Here is a 24,012-nt window from a genome sequence, read left to right as displayed (position 1 = left end):
TTAGGCCCTAAATCTATACTGAGGCTTCAATTGCCCCAAATCAGGCTCCAGACTCTCAAAATGTTACATCGTAACTCAGAACTAAGACTTCCAGATCCCCAAATTGGGATCTCTGGATTCCAAGGAGAAAGCTTCCAGTCACAAAATCCGAGCTCTTCAGATTCCAGAACTAGTCACCCCTAGACACAAATCCCGAGATCCCAGATCGGAACTCGAGAGCCCGGATCCCCAACACAAACAGAGTTTTCCGTTCCTCAAATTCAAACCTGCTCCCCCGGCTTCAAACCCAAATTCCGTCGCCCGTGGCCCTGCACTCAGAGCATGTTCTATTCCCCTGAGCCCCCCCAGGGGAGGCTCCTGTGGGGATCCCGGGTTCCCCTAAGCCCAGCTAGTGCTGGGGGAGGCCCCCTGCCCCGCGCCCCATTCCCCTTGGCCTTCAGCACCCGCCTCAGGGCGTGCAAAATGGCGTGAGGCTGCCCCCGCCGTCCTGGTTTCTCCGGGCCCCACTCTAGGGAGTCCGATCAGACAGCGTCTCGCGCGGGTCCCGGGAAGCCGGCCGTGCGCGCGGGGATCCCAGACGGTCTCGGACACCACGTTCCCAACCGGGCTTGGGGTTGGGTGCGAATCCTCCCAGCGCGAGGATCCTGCGCAAGGCGTGAGGCGCAGAGCAAGAGTGCGTTCCTGAGGCCAGGCCACGCCCCCACCAGTTCCAGCCAAGGTGTGCTGGGCACGAGACGCCGGGGTTGAAAGGGCAGGGTGCAAGTGGCCGTGCGCACGCGCGCCTCAGGAAGGGCCCCGTCGTCTTGCACAGCGTGAGTTCGGCCTCGAGCCTTCTGACGAGGCCTTGGTCGGCGTGAGCCGCTAGGTGGCCAATCAGCGCCTGCTCAGCCACCCGCCTTTTTAAGCGGTCACGCCCCTGCACCACCCCCGTGGTCCAGGGCCGTTGCATCCCACGTAGGCTGGGTTTCCCCAACTGCCAACTCTCAGGAAGAGAGAGAGAGAGAGCTCGCCTGTGTCCCTTCTGGCCCTATGGTGTCCCATTTCCACCTTTTCCCTTCAGTTCGTGATTCATGAGGGCCTCCTGTGTGCGAAGCACCAGGCTGGATGGTGGGAACTTAGCCACTGTCTTCCCAGTGCAATTGAGAAGACCATGAGAACCTCCGAGACCATGAGAATCTGGTGAGACGGGAACTCGGTTAATGCAGAGAACAATATGTTAGGAAAGGATTCAAAGAGGAGGGCCATTTGAATTGGGCCTTCTTGGGCGGACGAGGCGGGCGGATCACTTGAGGTCAGGAGTTCTAGACCAGCCTGGCCAATGGTGAAACCCCGTCTCTGCTAAAAATACAAAAATTAGCCGGGCGTGGTGGGGCGCGCCTGTAGTCCCAACTACTCCAGAGGCTGAGGCAAGAGAATCACTTGAACCCGGGAGGCGGAAGTTGAATGAGCTGGTATCGCCACTGCACTCTAGCCTGGGCGACAGAGCAAGACTCTGTCTCAAAAAAAAAAAAAAAAAAGAAAAAAATAATAAAAGATTTGAGCTGTTTTTTTTGTTTTGTTTGTTTGTTTGTTTGTTTTTTTTGTAGAGACGAGGGTCTCACTTTGTTGCCCAGTTTGGTCTTAAACTCCTGGACTAAAGCCAGTCTCCCATCTGAGATTATAAGCATGAGCCACCGCACCCAGCCTGGAAAATATGTCTTAAGGGGAGGTGATCTAACGACCTAGTCAAGAGTAGAAGCCCTGAAATCCAATACATTTCAGTTCAAATCGTTTTCTTGGCTGTGTTGCCAGCGACAAGAGGCTTAATCTCTTTCTGCCTTATAAATTTGGGATTGTAATTCTTACTAGGGTTGTCTGCAGGGTGTCTGGCATATAGTTCCGATGCAATAAATATTTACTGAACACATGTTTACGCTGTTCTAGGTGCTTGAACAAGGTACACAAAGATCTCTGCCCTCGTGGAGCTTCTTTTTTTTTTTTTTTTTTGAGACGGAATCTCGCTCTGTCTCCCAGGCTGGAGTGCAGTGGAGCGATCTCGGCTCACTGCAAGCTCCACCTCCTGGGTTCACGCCATTCTCTTGCCTCAGACTCCCGAGTAGCTGGGACTACAGGCACCCGCCACCAAGCCCGGCTAATTTTTTGTACTTTTAGTAGAGATGGGGTTTCAGTGTGTTAGCCAGGATGGTCTTGATCTCCTGACCTTGTGATCAGCCCGCCTCGGCCTCCCAAAGTGCTGTGACTACAGGTGTGAGCCACTGCGCCCGGCCTTTTTTTTTAAGAGACAGCAGGGTCTCATTCTGTCGCCCAGGCTGAACTGCATGGAGGGCGGTGGTGTAACACTAGCTCACTGCCTCGAACTCCTGGGCTCGAGCGATATGGAGCTGCTATTCTATGATGTGGACTAACTCCTAATGTATGGGACTTTCCTTCCTCCTAAGGCTTAATTTTCTCATTTGTAAATCAGGAGGTAAGAAGGGAGGGGACGGGCTGGGCGCGGTGGCTCACGCCTGTAATCCCAACACTTTGGGAGGCCGAGGCGGGTGGATCACGAGGTCAGGAGTTCAAGACCAGCCTGACCAACATGGTGAAACTCCTTTTTTACTAAAAATACAAAAACTAGCCGGGCGTGGTGGCGGGCTCCTGTAATCCCAGCTACTCAGGAGGCTCAGGCAGGAGAATCGCTTGAACCCAGGAGGCGGAGGTTGCAGTGAGCTGAGATTGCACCACTGCACTCCAGCCTGGGTGACAGAGCAAGACTCCGTCTCAAAAAAAAAAAAAAAAAGGAAGGAAGGGGATGGATGGGAAGGAGTTTGGAAAAGTACAAGGACCTGTTAGCTATTGTGTTGATCGGCACAAATGAATCAATAAATTTGCTCTTTCCCAACTCTCCACCCCTCACCAACACCCTATTGCAATATTCTCAATTCCCTTCCCAAGGGCCTCGGGCAAAAATGGAGCCCTCCTGGCTACACTCCATCTCCCAGCGCGCCCCGCGGGGAAGCGCCCTGCGCTTGCGCTGCCAAGTCCTCCCCGGCTTTGTCTCCCGGGAGTTCGAGTCGTTCTTTTCCTCCGCCCGCCTGATTTGCTTCCCACCCCACCTCCAAGCTTGACCGTGCTGCCTTCTGGGGGATGTAGTCCGTGGCTGCCCGGACTTCAATTCCCAGCGGGCTTCGGGACGAGAACCCGGAAGGGGAGGCTGGAGAGGAGCGAGTGGGGGAAACCCGCGTAGCCGAGGGAGATGCAGCGCGCGGCGATGGTGAGAGCCCAGGCGCGGGCCGGGGGCGCTGGAGAGTCGGGACGGGGGTTCGGGACCGGGTGACGAGGGGGAAGAGGCAGGGGCGAAAGAAGGGGCTGGGTGAAGGGAGATTGCCTGGGGGAGAGGATTGGGAGGAATGGGAGCCGGAGGTAGTAGTAGAAGAATGGTGGCTTGGGGAGGGGTCTTGGAGGTGGGGTGGGATTGGAGCTTTGGAATTGGTTGTAAAGGGGCTCAGAGCTGGGGAAGTGGGCCCCGAGTTGGAGACGGGGCTGGACATCCAGGTAGAGGCCCTGAAGGGGTCGATTTCGATGGGGGGTTAACCTGCGGCGAGGGTATGAGGATCAGGGTTAGGATGAGTGAGGGGGTCTGGAAGCTCCAACGGACAGGCGAACGGTGGACGCAATGGGTTGGGGCCTCTGGATCGGATTGGGGGCAGGAAGGCAAGTTGAGGAGGTGGGAGGGAGAAATCAGTGGTAGGATAGAGTGTGGGTTTAGGCTCCAGGACTGAGGGTGGGGTAAGGAGCGTGAAATTAGGGGTCTGGATGTAGTGATAATTTCCCTAGTCCCGCCAGAGACTCCCGGTAAGCTGGACAGGCACAGAATTGTAGGATAATATGGCCAGAAAGGGCCATCGAGACAGGCTTTCGCACCCTCACTTCCCCAGTGGAATTAAGAAGAGTGTAATGGTTTATCCCTATGAGAAGTACAGCATTCACATCCCCTATTCTCCCACCCCTTTGTGCCATGGACAAATCTGTGAGCTTCAGTGCCCTTATCTGTAGTATGGGAACAGCAAGCATGCCTCTGAGAACAGGGTTAAAAGGAGTCATTAAAATCGTTACTATTAGTGGGAGAGCTGGGCTGTGAAGTTTCAGCCTCAGAGCTGTTGGTGGGAAGTTCTCCGCCCCCGGAATGTGACTGGGTTACAGGTGCTAATGGATTTCCTCCTTTCCAGTCCAGTCCCAGAGGCGTTTTCTCAAAAGCTGACACTGATCTGGGCACACACCCCAGCTCAGAAGCATGTAGGGGCTCCCCACTGTGGATCACAGCTAATGCTTATTGTTTTACAAAATGCCTGGCCCTGTCCTTAGCTGTTTGTACACATTAACTCATTTAATTCTGATAACACCCCTGAGGGGTAGGTGCTGTTATTTTCTCCATTTTACAGAAAGGAAGCAGAAGTACAGAGAAATTAAGCAACTTTCCCAAGGCTATCCAGCATTAATTGCTAGACTCAGGATTCCGAGCTTGGCAGTCTAGCTCAGAATCTGTGCTTTCAGCACTATAATTTAGTCCCCTCTCCATACTGAAATATACAATGTGATGAGTAGAGACAGAGAACAAAGCAGTCTAGAATATTAGTTCTGCCATTTACTTGCTATATCACCTTAGGCAAGTCTTTTATTTTTATTTATTTATTTATTTAGAGACAGTCTCCCTCTGTCACCCAGGCTGCAGTGCAGTGGTATGGCTCACTGTAGCTTCTGCCTCCCGGATTCAAGCAATTCTCCTGCCTCAGTCTCCTGAGTAGCTGGGACTACAGGCTTACGCCACTATGCCTGGCTAATTTTTGCATTTTTAGTAGAGATGGGGCTTCACCAGTTGGCCAGGCTGGTCTCGAACTCCTGACCTCAAGCGATCCACTGGCCCCGGCCTCCCAGAGCGCTAGGATTATAGGCATGAGCCAAGTGTCTGGCCTATTTTTATTTTTTTAATTTTAAGTATTTTTTTTTTTTTTTGAGACAGAGTTTCACTCTTGTTGCCCAGGCTGGAGTGCAATGGCACGATCTCGGCTCACTGCAACCTCCGCCTCCCAGGTTCAAGCGATTCTCCTGCCTCAGCCTCCTGAGTAGTTGGGATTACAGGCATGTGCCACCACGCCCTGGCTAATTTTTGTAGTTTTAATAGAGACAGGGTTTCTGCATGTTGGTCAGGCTGGTCTTGAACTCCCGGCCTCAGGTGATCCACCCGCCTTGGCCTCCCAACGTGCTGGGATTAACAGGCATGAGCCACTGCACCTGGCCCTATTTTTATTTTTATTTTTATGGTTTTTTTGTTTTGTTCTTTTTTTTTTTGAGGTGGAGTTTCGCTCTTGTTGCCCAGGCGGAGTGCAATGGTGCAATCTCGGCTCACTGCAACCTCCGCCTCCCGGGTTCAAGCAATTCTCTTGCTCAGCCTCCTGAGTAGCTGAGATTGCAGGCATGTGCCACCACGTCCAGTTAATTTTGTATTTTTAGTAGAGACAGGGTTTCTGCATGTTGGACAGGCTGGTCTCGAACTCCCGACCTCAGGTGATCTGCCCGCCCCAGCATCCCAAAGTGCTGGGATGACAGGCATGAGCCACCGCGCCCGGCCTTTTTATTTTTTTAAAGACAGGGTCTTGCTCTGTTGCCCAGACAGGCCGGAATGCAGTGGCGCAATCATGACTCACTGCAGCCTCAACCTCCTGGGCTCAGGTGATCCTCCCACCTCAGCCTCCCAAGTAGCTGGACTAATTTTTTATTACACACGGCTAATTTTTTTTATTTTTATTTTTGTAGAGATGCGGGTCTTACTTTGTTGCCCAGGCTGGTCTCAAATTCCTAGGCTTAAAGGGTCTTCCTGCTTCAAACTCCAAAAGTGTTGGGATTGCAGGCATGAGCCACCACGCCTGGCCCTGGGCAAAGTTTCTTTTGGGTTCTTCTCACCTATAAAATGGGATCAGTAACCCTAGGAAGGTGAGAAGTTTTGGGAAGATAATGCAGTGTAGTGGAACTTACTTTGTGAGCCCTTACTCCAATACTTATGGAAGGGCTCAGTACATGTGAGTTGTTGTTTTTGAATGTCAGTGGGAAAGAGAAGGCAGTAGAGAGGAACCGAGAGGGAAGATGTCAGGCTGTCTCCTTTCTCTCTCATGTTGTCACCATGTCCCTGCCCTCCACCTCTGGGCTCCTAAATTCAATTATGACTTGTGGAAAGGGTGCTTACAAACTCAATCTGTGGGCTGGGCATGGTGGCTCATGCCTGTAATCCCAACACTTTGGGAGGCCGTCGCGGGCAGATTGCCCGAGGCCAAGAGTTTGATCAAGACCAGCCTGGCCAACATGGCAAAACCCCATCTCTATTAGCTGGGCGTGGTGGCAGGCGCCTGTAGTCCCACCTACTCAGGAGGCTGAGGCAGGAGAATCTCCTGAACCCAGGAGGTGGAGGTTGCAGTGAGCCAAGATTGTGCCACTGCACTCCAGCCTGGGCGACAGAGTAAGACTGTCTCAAAAAAAAAAAAAAAGAACAAAGAAACTCAATGTGTCCCCATTCCCATTCCTGTCCCCACCAAATACCCAGTCTGGCCTTACTCCAGGTGTTTCAGTGAAGAGAAAATATTTCTAACTAGGTTTTTCTTGTTGTTGTTGTTAGTTTGCTTTTGTTCGTTTAACTTTTGGGTTATTAAGGCCTCACTGGGCAGTTTGACAACTCTGTAAATTCACCTTGAAACAGTTTGGTTTATTTATTGTGAGCTTTCAGGGCTTAATTCATGGGCTGTGATAGTAAGCTTACGGTTGAAAATATTGGCTTCAGAGAGGCCCAGGGTCAAAACCCTGCTTCTGTTGCTGTGTGTCCTTGGCCAAGCTGCATTCCCACTCTGGGCCTCAGTTTTCTTTCCCCCCCTTTTTTTTTTGAGACAGAGTCTCACTCTTGTCCAGGCTGGAGGGCAGTGGTGTGATCTCGGCTCACTGCAATCTCCGCCTCCCGGGTTCAAATGATGTCTTCTGCCTCAGCCTCCTGCATAGCTGAGATTACAGGCTTGTGTCACCACGCCCAGCTAATTTTTGTATTTTTAGTAGAGATGAAGTTTCACTATCTTGGCCAGACTGGTCTCGAACTCCTGACCTCAGGTGATCCACCCTCCTCCACTTCCAAAAGTGTTGGGATTACAGGCGTGAGCCACTGCTCCAACCTCTTTTTTTTTCCTTTTTTTTTTGTTTTGAACCAGGGTCTCACTTTGTTGCCCTGGCTGGCATGCAGGGGCGTCATCTTGGCTCACTGCAACTTCCACCTCCCAGGATCAAGGGATCCTCCCACTTCAGCCTCCTGAGTAGCTGGGACTACAAGTGTGTGTCACCACACCTGCCTAATTTTTGTAGAGTCAGCGTTTCACCACGTTGCCCAGCCTGATCTTGAACTCCTGACCTCAAGTGATCCACCCGCCTCGGCCTCCCAAAGTGCTGGGGTTACAGGCATGAGCCCCAGTGCCCAGTCAGCCTCAGTACGCTCATGTAAAAATGGGACCACATTTAAACTCTGAGCTTCTCGTAAGGAGATGACATGGTAACTGATGAGGTGGCATATATAAAATGCCTGGGGTGTGTTATGCTCCCAATAAGTGTGAGATTGTTCTATGATTTTTATTCTTTCAAGAAAAGGTACTGAGGCTGGGCAAGGTGGCTCATGCTTATAATCTTAGCACTTTGGGAGGCCAAGGTGGGAGGCTGGGATTAACAGGGTGGCAGGATCAGTGGAACTCAGGAGTTTGGGACCAGCCTGGGCAACACAGGGAAAATTCATCTCTACAAACAATTTTTTTTTTTAGACAGTCTCCTTTTGTTGCCCAGGCTGGAGTACAGTGGCATGATCTTGGCTCATTGCACCCTCTGCCTCTTGGGTTCAAGCAATTCTCCTGCCTCAGCCTCCCAAGTAGCTGGGATTACAGGTGTACACCTCTATGCCCCGCTAATTTTTATATTTTTAGTAGAGACGAGATTTCGTCGTGTTGGCCAGGCTGGTGCCAAACTCCTGGCCTCAAGTGATCCACCCGCCTCAACCTTCCAAAGTGCTAGAATTACAGGTGTGAGCCACCGTGCCTGGCCTTTTTTTTTTTTTTTTTTTTTTTAGACGGAGTCTTGCTCTGCCTCCCAGGCTGGAGTGCGGTGGTGCAATCTCAGCTCACTGCAGCCTCAACTTCCCGGGCTCAAATGATCCTCTCACCTCAGCCTCCTGAGTAGCTGGGACTACAGTTGCATGCCACTACACACAGCTAATTTTTGTATCTTTTTTGTAGAGATACACTTGTGGGCTGGGCTTTGTGGCTCATGCCTGTAATCCCAGCACTTTGGAAGGCTGAAGTGGGAGGATCACTTGAGTCCAGGAGTTTGAGACCAGCCTGGGCAATAATAGCAAGACCCTGTCTCTACAAAAAAAAATTTCTTTTTTTTTTTTTTTGTTCGAGACAGAGGCTTGCTCGACAGAGGCTCACTGCAACCTCTACCTCCTGGGCTCAAGCCATCCTCCCACCTCAGCCTTCCAAGTAGCTGGGACTGCAGGCGCACACCACCATGCCCGGTTAGTTTTTTAAAAATTTTTTGTAGAGACAGGGTTTTGCCATGTTGCCTAGGCTGGTCCTGAACAACGAGACTCAAGCTGTCGACCTGCCCAGACTGCTGGGATTACAGGCGTGAGCCACCGCACCTGGCTTACAAGTATTTTAGTTATTTATTTATTTGTTCATTTATTTTTTGAGACAGGGTCTGGCTCTGTTGCCCGGGCTGGAATGCAGTGGCACTGTCTTGGCTCACTGTGACTTCCACCTCCTGAGCTTAAGCCATCCTCTCACCTCAGCCTCCAAAATAGCTGGGACTACAGGGACATGCCACCACACCTGGCTAATTTTTGTAATTTTTGTAGAGATGAAAAATACATGCTGCCAAGGCTGGTCTCGATCTCCTGAGCTCAAGTGATCTACCCGCTTCAGCCTTCCAAAGCGCTAGAATTACAGGGTTGAGCCACCAAGCCCATCCTATTTATTTATTTAGAGACAGGGCCTGTCTCTGTTGCCCAGGCTGGAGTACAGTGGTGCAATCACAGCTTACTGCAGCCTCAACCTTCTGGCCTCAAGTGATCCTCCTGCCTCAGCCTCCAGAGTATCTGGGACTGCGGGTGCTTGCCACCATGCCCAGCTAAATAAAAAAAATTTTTTGTTGTTGATGGGGCTCAGTGGCCTCATGCCTGTAATCCCAGCACTTTGGGAGGCCTACGAGGTCAGGAGCTTGTGACCAGCCTGGCCCACACGGTGAAACCCCATCTCTACTAAAAATACAAATTAGCCAGGCATGGTGGCATGCGCTTCTAGTCCCAGCTACTCGGGAGGCTGAGGCACAAGAATCACTTGAACCCTGGGAGGCGAAGGTTGCAGTGACCTGAGATTGCACCACTGCACCCCAGCCTGGGTAACGAGCAAGCCTCTGTCTCGAACAAAAAAAAAAAAGAAATTTTTTTTTGTAGAGACAGGGTCTTGCTATTATTGCCCAGGCTGGTCTCAAGTGATCCTCCCACTTCAGCCTTCCAAAGTGCTGGGATTACAGGCATGAGCCACAAAGCCCAGCCCACAAGTGTTAATAGGAGCATTTACCATGCGCCAGCGCCTGTATTGGGTGCAGACTCGACCCTGCCATTGGGGAACTCGCTGTTGTCATAATGGTAGGGCAGTTCTGCAAGTATGCGGGCATTTGTGCTCATTTTCAAGTTTGGGTTTCTCTATTCCGGATTCATTTTCAGCCCCTTATGCCAGCTTGGCCTGCTTGTCACTGCTTTCATGGATTTTTTAACATTCTGTCTCCAGCCCTCATTGAATTATCTGAAAACCTGTTGGTTTGGGGAAAAGTTGCCAATCTCTCACTTGTCCCCGATCCTATGTGTCACATCTGGCCACCCTGGGGTGATCTGACACTTTTTTGTTTTCCGTTGCCTTCATTTACTTGTCTTAGAGCATTTGTCTGCTTTCCAAGTTATTTTGCCTTTTCTTAAAACCTTAAATTTGTTTTCAGCCTGTGCTTGTCTGAAGCTTACTCATACAAAATGGTATTTTTACCATCTTTATTTCAAAACCTGTGACATGTACTAGGAAACGAAAAAAATTGTATTTTTTTACCACGTTTAATGATGTATTTCTAACTGCTATGGTAAAGCTGTCTTACTCCCAAAAGCACAAGTTTTCTTTTTTTTTTTCTTAAACTCCTGAGATCAGGAGTTCGAGACCAGCCTGGCCAACGTGGTGAAACCCTGTCTCTACTAAAAATACAAAAATTAACTGGGCGTGGTGGCGCACGCCTGTAGTCCCAGCTACTCGGGAGGCTGAAGCAGAAGAATTGCTTGAACCTGGGAGGCAGAGGTTGCAGTGAGCTGAGATCGTGCCACTGCACTCTAGCCTGGGTGACAGAGTGAGACTGCGTCTAAAAAAAAAAAGAAGAATTAGTTGGGCTTGGCGGCCAAGGAGGTTGAAGCTCTATTGAGCTGTGACAGCACCACTGCACTCCAGCCTGGGTGACAGCGTGAGATCATCTCAAACAAAAAACAAAACAAAAATAAAATGAAAAAGCCAGAGTGCCCAACTTTGAGTCCTGGCTTCTTCTCTCATCAGCTGTGTGACCTAGGGTAAGTGACTTGATCCCGTTGGACGTTAGTTTCCTCCTCTGGAAAATTAGCGTTCATTCCTTAAGTAATCCACAAGTGTTTGATTCATTTATTTACTTAGAGACAGGGCCCACCTCTGTTGCCCAGGCTGGGGTGCAGTGGTGCAATCTCGGCTCACTGCAAGCTCCGCCTTCCGGGTTCACGCCATTCTCCTGCCTTAGCCTCCTGAGTAGCTGGGACTACAGGCGCCCGCCACCACACCCAGCTAATTTTTTGTATTTTTAGTAGAAACGGGGTTTCACCATGTTAGCCAGGATGGTCTCGATCTCCTGACCTTGTGATCCACCCGCCTCGGCCTCCCAAAGTGCTGGGATTACAGGCGTGAGCTACTCCTCAGTGCCAAACTGGTACCAGGTGCTCTGCTGGGTTTGTTTCAGCGGATGGTCAGCCAGCCCATGGGTGGGTGCTGTCATTATTGCCATTTTACAGTGGGGGAAACTGAGGCACATGGGGCTGAAAAACCTACCTGAGATCATACTGCCAGAAGTGGGAAAGCTGGGATCCAGTAGGCCCTGTCTGGTTCCTGTCTGCTTCCAGGATCTCAGGGCTTGGATGATTCCTACCTTCAGGGAGCATTAGTCAGAAAGGAAAACTTAAAAGGGAGGGGACCCAGTGGACTCTAAGGCCAAAAAGCCACGGGTAAGATACGGATGAGTCAGGATTCTGGACAAAGGAGCAGCAGGGTAGGGCATAGAAGGAACAGGGACCGGGCGCAGTGCATCATGCCTGTAATCCCAGCACTATGGGAAGTGGGTGGATCATCTGAGATCAGGAGTTCAAGACCAGCCTGGCCAACATGGTGAAATCCTGTCTCTACTACTAAAAATACAAAAATTAGCCGGGCATGGTGGCAGGTGCCTATAATCCCAGCTACTCAGGAGGCTGAGGCAGGGGAGGTGGAGGTTACAGTGAGACGAGATCGTGTTACTGCACTCCAGCTTGGGCAACAGCACGACTCCATCTCAAAAAAAGAAAAAAAAGGTGGGGGTGGTGGACGTGATGGCTCAGGCCTATAATCCCAGCACTTTGGGCGGATCATGAGGTCAGGAGACCGAGACCATCCTAGCTAACATGGTGAAACTCCGTCTCTACTAAAAATATAAAAAATTAGCCAGGTGTGGTGGCGGGCGCCTGTAGTCCCAGCTACTTGGGAGGCTGAGGCAGGAGAATTTCGTGAACCCACGAGGCAGAGGTTCGAGTGAGCCGAGATTGTGCCACTGCACTCCAGCCTGGGTGACAGAGTGAGACCCTGTCAAAAAAAAAAAAAAAAAGGAACAGGACCAGGAATGAAACCCTGGTGTCCTGCCACCAATTCCCATGTAACTGGGCAAGTGCCTTGTGCTGGGTGTGACCCTGGCCCTGTGATGGGGAGCAGGGTCATCTGACTAGGGGTGGGGATGGGGAAGTGGGGTGGGGTCAGACATCTACACTTTACCATTTATCATTATTTCTGTTTTGGTGTTTTTGAGCCAGGGTCTCGCTTTGTCACCCAGGCTGGAGTGCAGTGGCACAATCTCAGCTCACTGCACCCTCCACTTCTGGGCTCAAGCGATCCTCCCACTTCAGCCTCCTGAGTAGCTGTGACTGCAGGCACATGCTGGCTAATTTTTGTATTTTTAGTAGAGACAGGGTTTTGCCATGTTGCCCAGGCTGGTCTCAAATTCATTGGCTTAAGCGATCTGTCTGCCTCGGCTTCCCAAAGTGCTGGGATTACAGGTGTGAGCCACCACACCTGGCCTATTTTTCCTTATTTGTTTGGTTTATTCTGTTGTTTTTCTCCCCCCTTCACTTCTTTTTTTTTTTTTTCTGAGAGTCTTGCTCTGTCACCCAGGCTGGAGTGCAGTGGTGCAATCTCGGCTCATTGCAGCCACGCCTCCTGGGTTCAAGCAATTCTCCGATTCTCCTGCCTCAAGCTCCTGAGTAGCTGGGATTACAGGAGCCTGCCACCACATTACAGGCGTGAGCCACTGTGCCCAGCCAGGATGATGTTTATATTGTAGTTTAGACCTTGAGCTCTGGAGTCAGCTGATCTTTGATTTTAAGTTCTGACTTGGTGTAGTTGCTCCTGCCTGTAGTCCCAGCACTTGGGGAGGCCAAGGTGGAGGACTGCTTGAGCTTAAGAGTTCAAGACTGGCCTAGGCAACATAGTGAGACCTCATCTGTACAAAAAAATGTAAAAATTAGCTGGGGGTGGTGGTATACGCCTGTGGTTTCAGCTCCTCAAAAGGCTGGGCGCAGTGGCTCACACCTGTAATCCTAGCACTTTGGGAGGCTGAGGCAGGTGGGTCACTTGAGGTAAGGAGTTCAATACCAGCCTGATCAACATGGTGAAACCCTGTCTCTACTAAAAATACAAATATTAGGCCAGGTGCATTGGCTCACGCTTGTAATCTCAACACTTTGGGAGGCCAAGGTGGGGTGGATCACCTGAGGTCAGTTCGAGACCAGTCTGGCCAACATGGCAAAACCCCATCTCTACTAAAAATAAAAAAATTCGGCCAGGCGCTGGCTCAAGCCTGTAATCCCAGCACTTTGGGAGGCCGAGGCGGGCGGATCACGAGGTCAGGAGATCGAGACTATCCTGGCTAACACGGTGAAACCCCGTCTCTACTAAAAATACAAAAAATTAGCCGGGCGTGTTGGCGGGCGCCTGTAGTCCCAGCTACTCGGGAGGCTGAGGCAGGAGAATGGCGTGAACCCGGGAGGCGGAGCTTGCAGTGAGCCGAGATTGCGCCACTGTACTCCAGCCTGGGGGACAGAGAAAGACTCCATCTCAAAAAAAAAAAAAAAAAAAAAAAAAATTAGCTGGACATGGTGGCGCGCACCTGTAGTCCCAGCTACTTGGGTGGCTTAGGCAAGCAAATCACTTGAACCGGGAGGCAGAGGTTGCAGTGATTGCAGTGAGCCAAGATCGCACCATTGTACTCCAGCCTGGGCAACAGAGCAAGACTCCGTCTCAAAAAAAAAAAAAAAAAAAAAAGAAGGCAGCTGAGATGGGAGGATCACTTGAGCCCAGAAGATTGAGGCCACGGTGAGGTGAGATTGCACTCCAGCCTGGGTGACAGTGAGACCATCTCAGAAAACAACAAAAAACAAAACACACACTCACAAAAACAGAGTTCTGCCACGAAGCTGTAAATGAGGGCAATTACTTAGCCATTCTCTGCCTCAGTTTCCTTATCTTCAACACGAAATTAAAAATAGGAGATAGAACAAGTTCATATTTGTAGAGCGCTCGAGTATTGACTGCTGTTGTGATTATCATTTTCTAATATATTCATGTTGGTTCTGACTGTTTATTTGGATGTCTGACCCCTTTCCCATGAGCCATTCCTGGGGAGCTCAGTGTCACCTGTGTGTTCCAGTGCCCAACAATGGCCAGCATGCAGGACCACAGTGAATGTCAGAGACAAGCTTTTGCAAATGCACCATGTATGTATGCTAGGGATGTAAAGATGTGGATTATTTAATTGTTGGGGGCGTTCAACCAAGGGTGTAGATTGCGTGGTTCAGGTCCTTACTAATTTTCCCAAGCAGTCTTTTCTTAGAAATATGTTAAGTTTTCCCATATCAATTGTGGATTTAACAAACTTTCCCTTGTCATTTTATAAGTTTATGGCTGTCATGTGTAGAGATGGTCGTTTTTTGCTTTATTATTTGGAGGCCATAGTATTTGGATCATGTATATTGAGAACTTTTGTGTATAATGGGTCACTTCCACCTCCCTCGCCCAGCCCTAGGGACTCATGTAGAGAAGTAAATAATGGGTCATTTTGTTTTGTCATCATCCATTGCTTTTGTCAGTTTATTTGTTTTTTATTTATTTAATTAATTTATTTTTAATTTAATTTAAGACAGTCTCATGCTGTCACCCAGAGTGGAGTGCAGTGGCCCGATCTCAGCTCACTGCAGCCTCTACCTCCTGGGCTCAAGCAATCCTCCCACCTCAGCCTCCTACCTGGGACTACAGGCACTCGCCACCACACCCTGCTAATTTGTGTATTTTTTGTAGTAATGGGGTTTCACCGTGTTGCCCAGGCTGGTCACAGACTCCTGAGCTCAAGGGATCTTCCCCCCTCTGCCTCCCAAAGTGCTGGGATTACAGATGTGAGCCACCGTGCCTGGCCAAGTTTCTTTCTTTTTTTTTTTTTAAGGGGTAATGTTACTTCTCTACTTGTCTCTTGGTTCGTGTTTTCCCAGCCAGTTTTTTGCCATCTTTTGATTTTCCATATTTTTGGTTCACAATGTTTTACAATGAATAGATTTTCATGGAGTAGCTGCTGAAGGCTGACATAGTGTAGGGCCCTATGCTGGGCTCAGTGTGGGGGGAGTTAGAAGATCCTGTCTCAGGCCCTTCTCCCCTTCCTGCCCCAACCTTCACAGGAGGATCACAGTGGGGGAGAGAGACCCACCCCAGACAATGATGACCCAGAGTAGGCAGGGAAGAGGGAACCCGGAGGGTCCCTTCTGGGCAGGTGGGTGATTTCCAGGAAGGGAGTTGGAGAAGGCCTCTCTATTAAAACTGCATTTGAACACAGACCTGAATGAAGTAAGGAATTGAGCCTTGCAGAGGGGGAATGTATTGCAGTTGGTAGGAACAGCAAATGCAGAGACGAGGGAAGGCAAGAGCCGGGTGACTTTGAGGAACAGATAGCAATGAGCCCACCGCATGGATGCCCTGGGTGAAGCCCGACCTGGCCTAGGGGGATTGGGGGTGTCAGCTACCTAGAGGAGGGGTGGTCGAGCTGAAACCCCAGGGAATATATAGTGAAACAGTAGGGCACAGTGACTGGGAAATCAGATTCCCTGGCTTCATATCCCTGCCCCAGCTCACACTCCAGCTCTGTGTGACCTTGTGGTCAGGAGACCTGCCCTGCGTCAGTTTCTTCATCCATACTGTGGAGACGATCACTCCTACCTGGGATCAGATGGGGCCTGAGTATTCTATGTATGCCAGATCAGGTGCCCACCAGGGTGCATTGGGGTATTGCCTGCGGGGCGGAGGAATGGGGAGGGATGCGACTGGACAGGTGGGGTACCTGGGTGTTTTCCAGAGGGCACTGGGAAACCGTGGCAGGTTCTCACCAGGATAGGGGCGGGTTCAGGTTTATAGGACTGTGCTTTAACAGGACTTTTCTGGCTGCTCTTTTGTACTGAGTGAGGCAGGTTTGGGGCGCCTGTTTGGAAAGGCTGAACTGGCAGCTCCGAATGAATGCCAGGCCTAGAGGCTTGTTTTCAGTTGCCGTGGGAACCTTCGTAGGGTTCTGTCCATTTATTTTTCAGGGTGGGGTTATCCCGATGCCCAATTCCCCCCGCGGAAATCTTCAGCGCCCCCCCCCCCCCCCCCCCCGCCCCGCCCCCCCCCCCCCGGCCCGCCGCGGTTCCGCCCCCTCCCCCCCCCCCCCCCCCTCCGGAATCCGGGATAACCCCCCCCCCCCCCGCCGCCCGGCCCCATAGTTCCCAACCAAAGCTGGATACTCTGATCTCTCCGCCTGCTTCCTTCCGCCTTGGTGTTCTTAATCCCCGGTCTGCCTGGCCCTTTAAGTCTCAAGCGTCAATCAGGGCTTCTGTTCGAGGGAACGTGGTGTAATAAGCCTCCCCTGGCGTGTCGTGGCCTTTGCCCTGACCTTGTTCCGTTTAGCTGGACGTTGGGAGTTGTTCCACGCTCCCTTGCATCCGGCTGTGTCTACCCCACCACCCACTCCCGTCACCTCTCGCCTACTCCTCCCTATTTCGAAGTTGGGCCCTTTCGCCAAGGCCTGCCTTATATGGGCACGGCCCCGAATGGCGGCCGCTCATTGGCTGAGACCGTCACGCGCGCGTCTGTCAACAAAGGGGCGGAGGGAAGCTAGTTGCTTGTCTGCCAGCGCGGTGGTGGGAGGGAAGGGGCGAGGGGGCGGGCCCTCTTACCTTTCGCGCGCATGCGTGTGGGCTGCAGCCTTCTCCCGCCGCCTGGGGGGGCTGCGGGTGAGGGCTCTTTGGGGGCGTGTATAGGTTTCGAGGGTCACTTGAGGGGTCTGGAAGGTTTATTTGGGGGGCGGTTACAAGATTTGGGGGTTCCTTTTCCATTTGCAAAATGTTCTGGGGCTTGGGGAAGTTTTAACGTGGGTTTAGGGGATACTTTTGGGGTTCCCTTGCGCTTAAGGGGCACCTTGGAGTTTGGGTTCGTTTGTAATGCGGAAGGTTCCGTTATGTTTTCGGGATCGGGTTCCCTTTGTGTTTTGGAGTGTTTGTTGGGCATAGGATTTAGGGAGCTCCCGGAGAGACAGAAGCAAAGAGCTCGAAGAGTACCAGTCCTGGAGCTGGAATGTCTGGGCTTGCGTCTTGACTTCCTACCTGTCTGAACCCGGACAGGAGATTTCACCTGTGTCTCATCGGGAACTAGGCATTAATAACACTACCTGCTTCCTAGGGACCGAGGAGGATTAGGAATTGTTAGCGCAGTACCTAGTAAGCTCGCAGCGAGCATGCAGTAAGCACATGTCTGCTATTGTAACATTTGTGAGGTTTCTTTGGTTTTTTTTTTTTTTTTTTGGCTTTGTGAAACATTTTTATGGTTTAAGATTCATCTTAAAGTGTTAGGGAGCTTTTGTGTTTTCAAAGAGTTCGTCTGCTGTTGGAGGCTTCTAGTGGAATTAGGAGATAATGGAGGAGGGTTGGGGGGGGAGTATAGGATTCCGGGAGAGTGGTTGTTTATGACATAGGTTGGGGAATTGCTGTGTTGGGATCTGTGAGAGATTGACTGAGATTCGGACCTTCAGTGCTGGAGAGGATATTTTTAGGTTCGGTGGTTTAAAGTAGTATTTGAAAGGTTTTCGATATTTGGGGGAGGACATTGAGATGCTGGGGGTAAGGTTGGAACTGATTAGGGGACTTGAGGGGGTGGCCAGGTTGTAGCAGGATGGCATCTGTAGAGACTGGCTTTTGCTGTGTTAGCCTGCCTCCCTGGGCAGTTGGATATACAGGTCAAGTATCCCTTACCCGAAAATCTTGGGACCAAAAGTGTTTCGGATTTTGGATTTCTTCGGATTTTGAGTATTTGCATTACACTTATCAGTTGAGTATGCCAAGTCTGAAAATCTGAAATGCTCTAATGAGCATATCCTATCAGTGTCATCTTGGCACTCAAAAAGTTCTGAATTTGGGAGCATTTTGGATTTTCAGATTTGAGATACTCAACATGTATGTGAATTGGTGGTTGGTAAACAGCCATCTATAGGTTTTGGAGGCTGTGGAGTGATATTTTTAACACTGAGGCTGAGATTGCAGCAGGGACTGTAAGTATTTGAGGGGTAGGTGGGATTGGGGATTATGGAGTGGAGATAAAGATTCTTGACATGGGGATTCTCTGTGTTTACTGGTACTTGTGAGTGCTTGGAGGCTGTCTGGATTTTGTTTTGTGTTCCTTTTTTTTTTTTTTTTGAGACGGAGTTTAGCTCTTGTCGCCCAGGCTGGAGTGCAATGGCAAGATCTCAGCTCACTGCAACCTCCGCCTCCCGGTTCAAGCTATTCTCCTGCCTCAGCCTCCTGAGTAGATGGAACTACAGGCGCGCACCACCACGCCTGGCTAATTTTTGTATTTTTAGTAGAGACAGGGTTTTGCCATGTTAGCCAGGCTGATCTCGAATTCCTGACCTCAGATGATCCGCCTGCGTCGGCCTCCCAAAGTGCTGGGATTACAGGCGTGAGCCACCGCGCCCGGCCTGGAATTGCTTGAATTTAGAGGGACAGTCTGTACTACAGGAGTTGGCAAACTTTTTCCATAAAGAGCCAGATAATGGGTATTTTAAGCTTTGCAGGCCATGTGGTCTTTGTTCTGCTATTCAGCTCTGCTGTTGAAGATGAAAGCATCCATAAACAAATGAGCATGTTTCAATAAAACTTTATTTACAAAGACAGCGAGCTGGATTTGGCTTCTGGGCCATAGTTTGCTGACCTCTCTGGCCTGTAGGCATGTGGAAGTTTCAGGGATTAAAGGGTCATTGTGGTTTTGAGCTGTCTGGAGGTAGATGAGCCAGAGAAAGATTGAGGCATATGTTACTTAGTAGGTTCAAACTGCAGTGAGAGTGATCATAACGGACTTATGCGCAAGATTGCCTCCAGATTAGGTCATTCACATCAAGTCATTCCAAAATAAAATAGTCATTAACAGAGCCCTAAATTGAAGAGTCCAGAAATCAAGTTGAGAGCCTCTTTTTGCTCTGGACCCACTGTAATCTTAGCTATGTCACCCTTCCCCACTCTGAGCCTCTGTTTATCTGTGTGCAGCTTGAGGAGAAAGCTAGGCTAGAACAGGCCCCCTCGTTTTTTCTTTCTTTCTTCCCTGCCCCCCCCGAGATGGGTTCTCTCTCAGTCACCCAGGCTGGAGTGCAGTGGTATCATCACAGCATCACAGCTCACTGCAGCCTCGACCTCCTCAAGCGATCCTCCCACCTCAGCCTCCCAAGTAGCTGCGACTACAGGTGCACCCCACCCCACCCGGCTAATTTTTTTTTTTTTTTTTTTTTGAGACGGAGTCTCGCTCTGTCGCCCAGGCTAGAGTGCAGTGGCACAATCTCGGCTCACTGCAAGCTCCGCCTCCCGGGTTCACGCCATTCTCCTGCCTCAGCCTCTCCGAGTAGCTGGGACTATAGGCGCCCGCCACCACGCCCGGCTAATTTTTTTTTTTTTTTGTATTTTTAGTAGAGACGGGGTTTCATCGTGGTCTCGATCTCCTGACCTCGTGATCCGCCCGCTTCGGCCTCCCAAAGTGCTGGGATTACAAGGTTGAGCCACCGCGCCCGGCCCCACCCGGCTAATTTTTGTATCTTTTTTCGTAGAGATGGGTTTTGCCCAGGCTGGTCTCAAACTCCTGGACTCAAGCAATCTGCCCACCTCAGCCTCCCAAAGTGCTAAGATTACAGGCACAAGCCACCACACCCGGCTTTGTTCTCTGTTTTTTAGAGGGTCTCACTCTGTCACCCAGGTTGGAGTGCAGTGGTGCCATCATTGCTCCCTGCAGCCTGGAACTCCTCCTAGGCTCTCTTACTCCACGGGCCCATGGCTGTGCTTTAGGGAATCACCTGTACTGTCTTTGCAAGAGTGTGCATTTTTCTGACTGAGGACACACAGCTTTAATAAATTCTCATTAAGCCCCACCACCTAAAAAAAAAGAAAAGCCGATTTCTTTTTTTTTTTTTTTTTTTTTTTGAGACGGAGTCTCGCTCTTTTGCCCAGGCCGGACTGCAGTGGCACTATCTCGGCTCACTGCAAGCTCCGCCTCCCAGGCTCACGCCATTCTCCTGCCTCAGCCTCCTAAGTAGCTGGGATTACAGGCGCCCGCCACCGCGCCCGACTAATTTTTTTTTTTATTTTTAGTAGAGACGGGGTTTCACCGTGTTAGCCAAGATGGTCTTGATCTCCTGACCTCGTGATCCGTCCACCTCGGCCTCCCAAAGTGCTAGGATTACAGGCGTGAGCCACCGCGCCCGGCCTAGAAAAGCCGATTTCTTAAGTGCTTGTCTGAATCTGACCTCAGATTTTCTTCCCCATCCCAGCCCGTTTTGTTCCTCTCTCTGTGGGTTTAAGCAGCCATAGTTGTGGGTGGGGCTGGGAATTTCTGTCTTTTCAGGAACGAGCTACTGAGTGAGCAAATAGAAAAAGGACCTTGTCTGTCAGTGGTCCTTTCACTTAAGTGTAAAAGTTATGGCAGTTTAAAGTCCTCTGGATTGTGGGCGAAGGCAGTTGGGCAGTGAGGTACGATCTATGGGGTTGGAGCATGCTGCCAGTTAGGGTCGTACTCTGCAAGTTAAAAGGGCATCTCTCATCCCCTCTGCAACCTCTGTCTGCTCACCTGAGCATGGCAGTGGAAATAGAGTTCTTTTTTTTTTTTTATTTTGAGACAGAGTTTCGCTCTTGTCATCCAGGCTGGAGTGTATTGGTGCCATCTCGTCTCGCTGCAACCTCCACTCCCAGGTTCAAGCGATTCTCGTGCCTCAGCCTCCCGAGTAGCTTGGATTACAGGCGTGGACCATCACGCCCAGCACATTTTTGTATTTTTAATAGAGATGGGGTTTCACCATGTTAGCCAGGCTAGTCTCAAACTCCTGACCTCAGGTGATCGTGATCTGCCCGCCTCAGCCTCCCAAAGTGCTGGGATTACAGGTGTGAGCCACCGCGCCCGGCCAGGAATAGAGTTCTTGATGGTCTGGTTTGGTCTAAGGAGAGGTGGAGGTTGGGGTGGTCCTGGGAAGAAAGGCTGTCCCCCTAGCTCCCCAACCTCCTCTTCCTGTCTCCAGGTGGCATGTGGAGCCCCCCACCACCACCTGGGTCCTGAGATGCGGTGAAGCCCAGCCTGTCTGCCATCATCCCCCAGCATGGACCGCGGAAGCCTCCTGCCCTTCCAGCTATGGTGCCCCCGGCCCTTTGGCACCTACTCACAGAACCAGCCGCGCCCGCCTTCTGCGGCCCTCAAGCCATCAGCCTGCCCTGAGCCTGGTGGCGGGGCCGAGCCAGATCATGGGCCTGCCCACTCAGAGAACACACCACCCGCCTTGGCCACCGAGGTCCCTGCCTCCCAGCCCGCTCCACTCCTCTCAGCAGCAGCTGCTGGTGATGAGGGTCGAGTCCTCCTGGACACGTGGTATGTCATCAAGCCCGGGAATACAAAGGAGAAGGTGGCCTTCTTTGTGGCCCACCAGTGTGGTGGGGGCAGCCGGGCCAGCTCCATGAAGGTCAAGGGACACTGGGGCAGCGATAGCTCCAAGGCCAAGCGGCGGAGGCGCTGTCTTGACCCCACCAAGGCTCCTCCTGACCCAGGGGGCCGGGAGGGCCCCCCTGCTACTGAGGAGGGCCCTGCCTCAGCTGGTGAGGACGTGGACCTGCTCTCTGTGGCCGAGATGGTGGCCCTGGTGGAACAGCGGGCAGCCCTGGCCCTGCAGAGCTACCCACGACCGACCACCCCAGCGCCTGTAGTCTTTGTGTCCGCCGAGCAAGGTGGACCGGCCAAGGGGGTGGGATCTGAACGGCGGTCCGGTGGTGGGGACTGCAGCCGTGTAGCTGAGGCTGTGGCCCACTTTGAAGCGCAGAGGGACAGCCCTCCTACCAAGGGCCTCCGCAAGGAAGAGCGGCCCTGGCCAGGCCCTGGGGAGGTGCGCATCGCCTTCCGCATCTCCAACGGCCGGGAGCCCCGTGCACCAGACAGCAGCCTGCCCAGTGGGGGTGGGGGCAGGCCTGGTTGTGCCCACCCTGGCAGCCCAGGTCCTGGGGCTCGAGCCAAGGACAAGATCACATGTGACTTATACCAGCTCATCAGCCCCTCGCGGGATGCTCTCCCCAGCAACGTGGAGTTCCTGCTGGCCAGGGCGGATGAGGCCAGCGAGGGTGACAGCCCGGCGCCCGCCAGGCCGGAGGACACTCCGCCGGCGCCCCCTCCGCCCCCTGCCCGGGACTGCGGAGCGTCAGGCTTCCACGTGGACGTGGTGGTGACGGGCGTGGTAGATGAGTGCATCTTCTTTGGCAAGGACGGCACCAAGAACGTGAAGGAGGAGACTGTGTGCCTGACGGTCAGCCCGGAGGAGCCGCCGCCTCCGGGCCAACTCTTCTTTCTCCAGAACCGCGGGCCGGACGGGCCCCCGGAGCCACCCCCGGCCGACTCCCCGGCCACAGCCCCCGGCCCAGACGATGCCGAGGGCACGGCGGACACCTCCCTGTGCCGCCTGTATCGGCACGTGTCGCACGACTTCCTAGAGATCCGCTTCAAGATTCAGCGGCTGCTGGAGCCGCGACAGTACATGCTGCTGCTGCCCGAGCACGTGCTGGTCAAGATCTTCAGCTTCCTGCCCACGCGCGCGCTGGCCGCCCTCAAGTGCACCTGCCACCACTTCAAGGGCATCATCGAGGCGTTTGGCGTGCGGGCCACAGACTCGCGCTGGAGCCGAGACCCGCTCTACCGCGATGACCCGTGCAAACAGTGCCGCAAGAGATACGAGAAGGGCGATGTGTCGCTCTGCCGCTGGCACCCCAAGCCCTACCACCATGACCTGCCTTACGGACGTTCCTACTGGATGTGCTGCCGCCGAGCCGACCGCGAGACGCCCGGCTGCCGCCTGGGCCTCCACGATAACAACTGGGTGCTGCCCTGCAATGGGCCGGGCGGGGGCCGGACCGGCCGGGAGGAGGGGAGGTGAAGCCGGGGGAGGGGAGGGGAGAGCCCACCACGCTCACCCCTCCCCTCTCCCCCAGGAGCCGAGGGTCCGGACTGGGCCGCCTGCCCATTCCCCTACTCTAGGCAGCATTGATCCCTCACCAGAACTGCGCTGGGGTTCAGCAGGGGTGACCCAGGAAAGCACTCTGCTTGATCCTGTTGATTTTCTACTCTTCAGAACCAGGGCCGTGGACCCTCTGAGAAGGGTGTTTTTTTTATCAGCATCTCACTTTCTTCTCCATTCAGCCCCAACCCCCTCCCTGCCATGCTCTCCACCCCAAGGACCCACCAGCAGGGAGCAGACGGCAGCTAATTTTGGTACCACTTAAGGGTCCCCCCATTCTGGCCCCCATCCTCTCCCTCGCCCCAATTCTTTCTCGCTGGAGCTGTTATTTCCCAAGAGGCTGCATCGCCCAAGGTTGGCACCTCTCCTAACCTGCCACACCACAGCTCTCACCTCTCTAGGAATTGGGGGCTGTCAGGTCACAGGTAGGATCTGGCATTTTTTCATGACAGTCCGCCATTTCTAGATGGTTTGCCTATTAAAGAAGTGGGGGTAAAATACTGTTTTCTCCTTAACCTCAAGCTACCAGTCTCTCCTCTTCCCCGTAGAGGAAGAGGAGGGCAGAAAACAAAAAAGCTGAAGTATAAAAATCCTCCTCACGTTATTATTTAAGCTACTGCCATCAACCCCACCCCCATAAAGCTGTGAAGCCCTTTGCCTCGCTTTTGACAGCGTGGGGGGGCCCTGTGGGCAGGGACTTCGGATTTGCATTTCTGGGTTATTTTTCCTTCCACTCTGGGCTCTCGTTCAGGCATTGGGGTCTCCTCACCCCAGCCACATGTTTCTTTAAGAATCCTTTGGTCAACCAGGACCTTGATTTTTCAGGCATTTTGGTCTGGGGTATTTTTGTTTGTTCTCTCTGTTTTCTTTTTTTTCTTTCCATCATTGTGGTTCTGGAAGCTTCTAGCGTGTGGCATCTGACCAATTTTGAATTGGTCCTTTCTATAAAATCAATATTTATAAGGCTGTGTGCAGACCGGTTTGTGTGTTGTGAAGGGAGGGTTTGGGAAGAGAGGGGAGTTGTAGGCCTGTGCATGGGGGATGGAAAAAGTGGAGAGAGAAGGG

The 24,012-nt window shown here is 52.0% G+C and overlaps 1 protein-coding gene across 3 annotated transcripts; it reads left to right on the top strand.

Moving 5' to 3' along the window:
* The first annotated feature begins 936 nt into the window (after positions 1-936).
* Positions 937-23,910, top strand: FBXO46 (F-box protein 46). 3 transcript variants are annotated; one of them, XM_058428860.1, is made up of 2 exons: positions 937-1,179; positions 20,977-23,910. In XM_058428860.1, exon 2 carries the CDS (start codon positions 21,055-21,057, stop codon positions 22,864-22,866), a length of 1,812 nt encoding a protein of 603 aa, XP_058284843.1. In that variant the 5' UTR covers positions 937-1,179; positions 20,977-21,054; the 3' UTR covers positions 22,867-23,910. The 3 variants fall into 3 exon arrangements, with proteins under 3 accessions (XP_058284843.1, XP_032032607.1, XP_032032608.1); XM_032176716.2 differs by lacking the exon at positions 937-1,179 and adding an exon at positions 3,197-3,256; XM_032176717.2 differs by lacking the exon at positions 937-1,179 and adding an exon at positions 16,777-19,161.
* Positions 23,911-24,012: the final 102 nt, after the last annotated feature.

The sequence above is a fragment of the Hylobates moloch genome, unplaced genomic scaffold (genome assembly GCF_009828535.3).
Source record: "Hylobates moloch isolate HMO894 unplaced genomic scaffold, HMol_V3 SCAFFOLD_15, whole genome shotgun sequence".
Taxonomy (NCBI): domain Eukaryota; kingdom Metazoa; phylum Chordata; class Mammalia; order Primates; family Hylobatidae; genus Hylobates; species Hylobates moloch.
Note: the sequence above shows the minus strand (reverse complement) of the source record. Positions and strands in the feature narration are given on the sequence as shown.

Coding starts and splice junctions, on each gene's coding strand:
- FBXO46 (XM_058428860.1), top strand. CDS start 21,055: ATGGACCGCGGAAGCCTCCTGCCCTTCCAGCTATGGTGCCCCCGGCCC.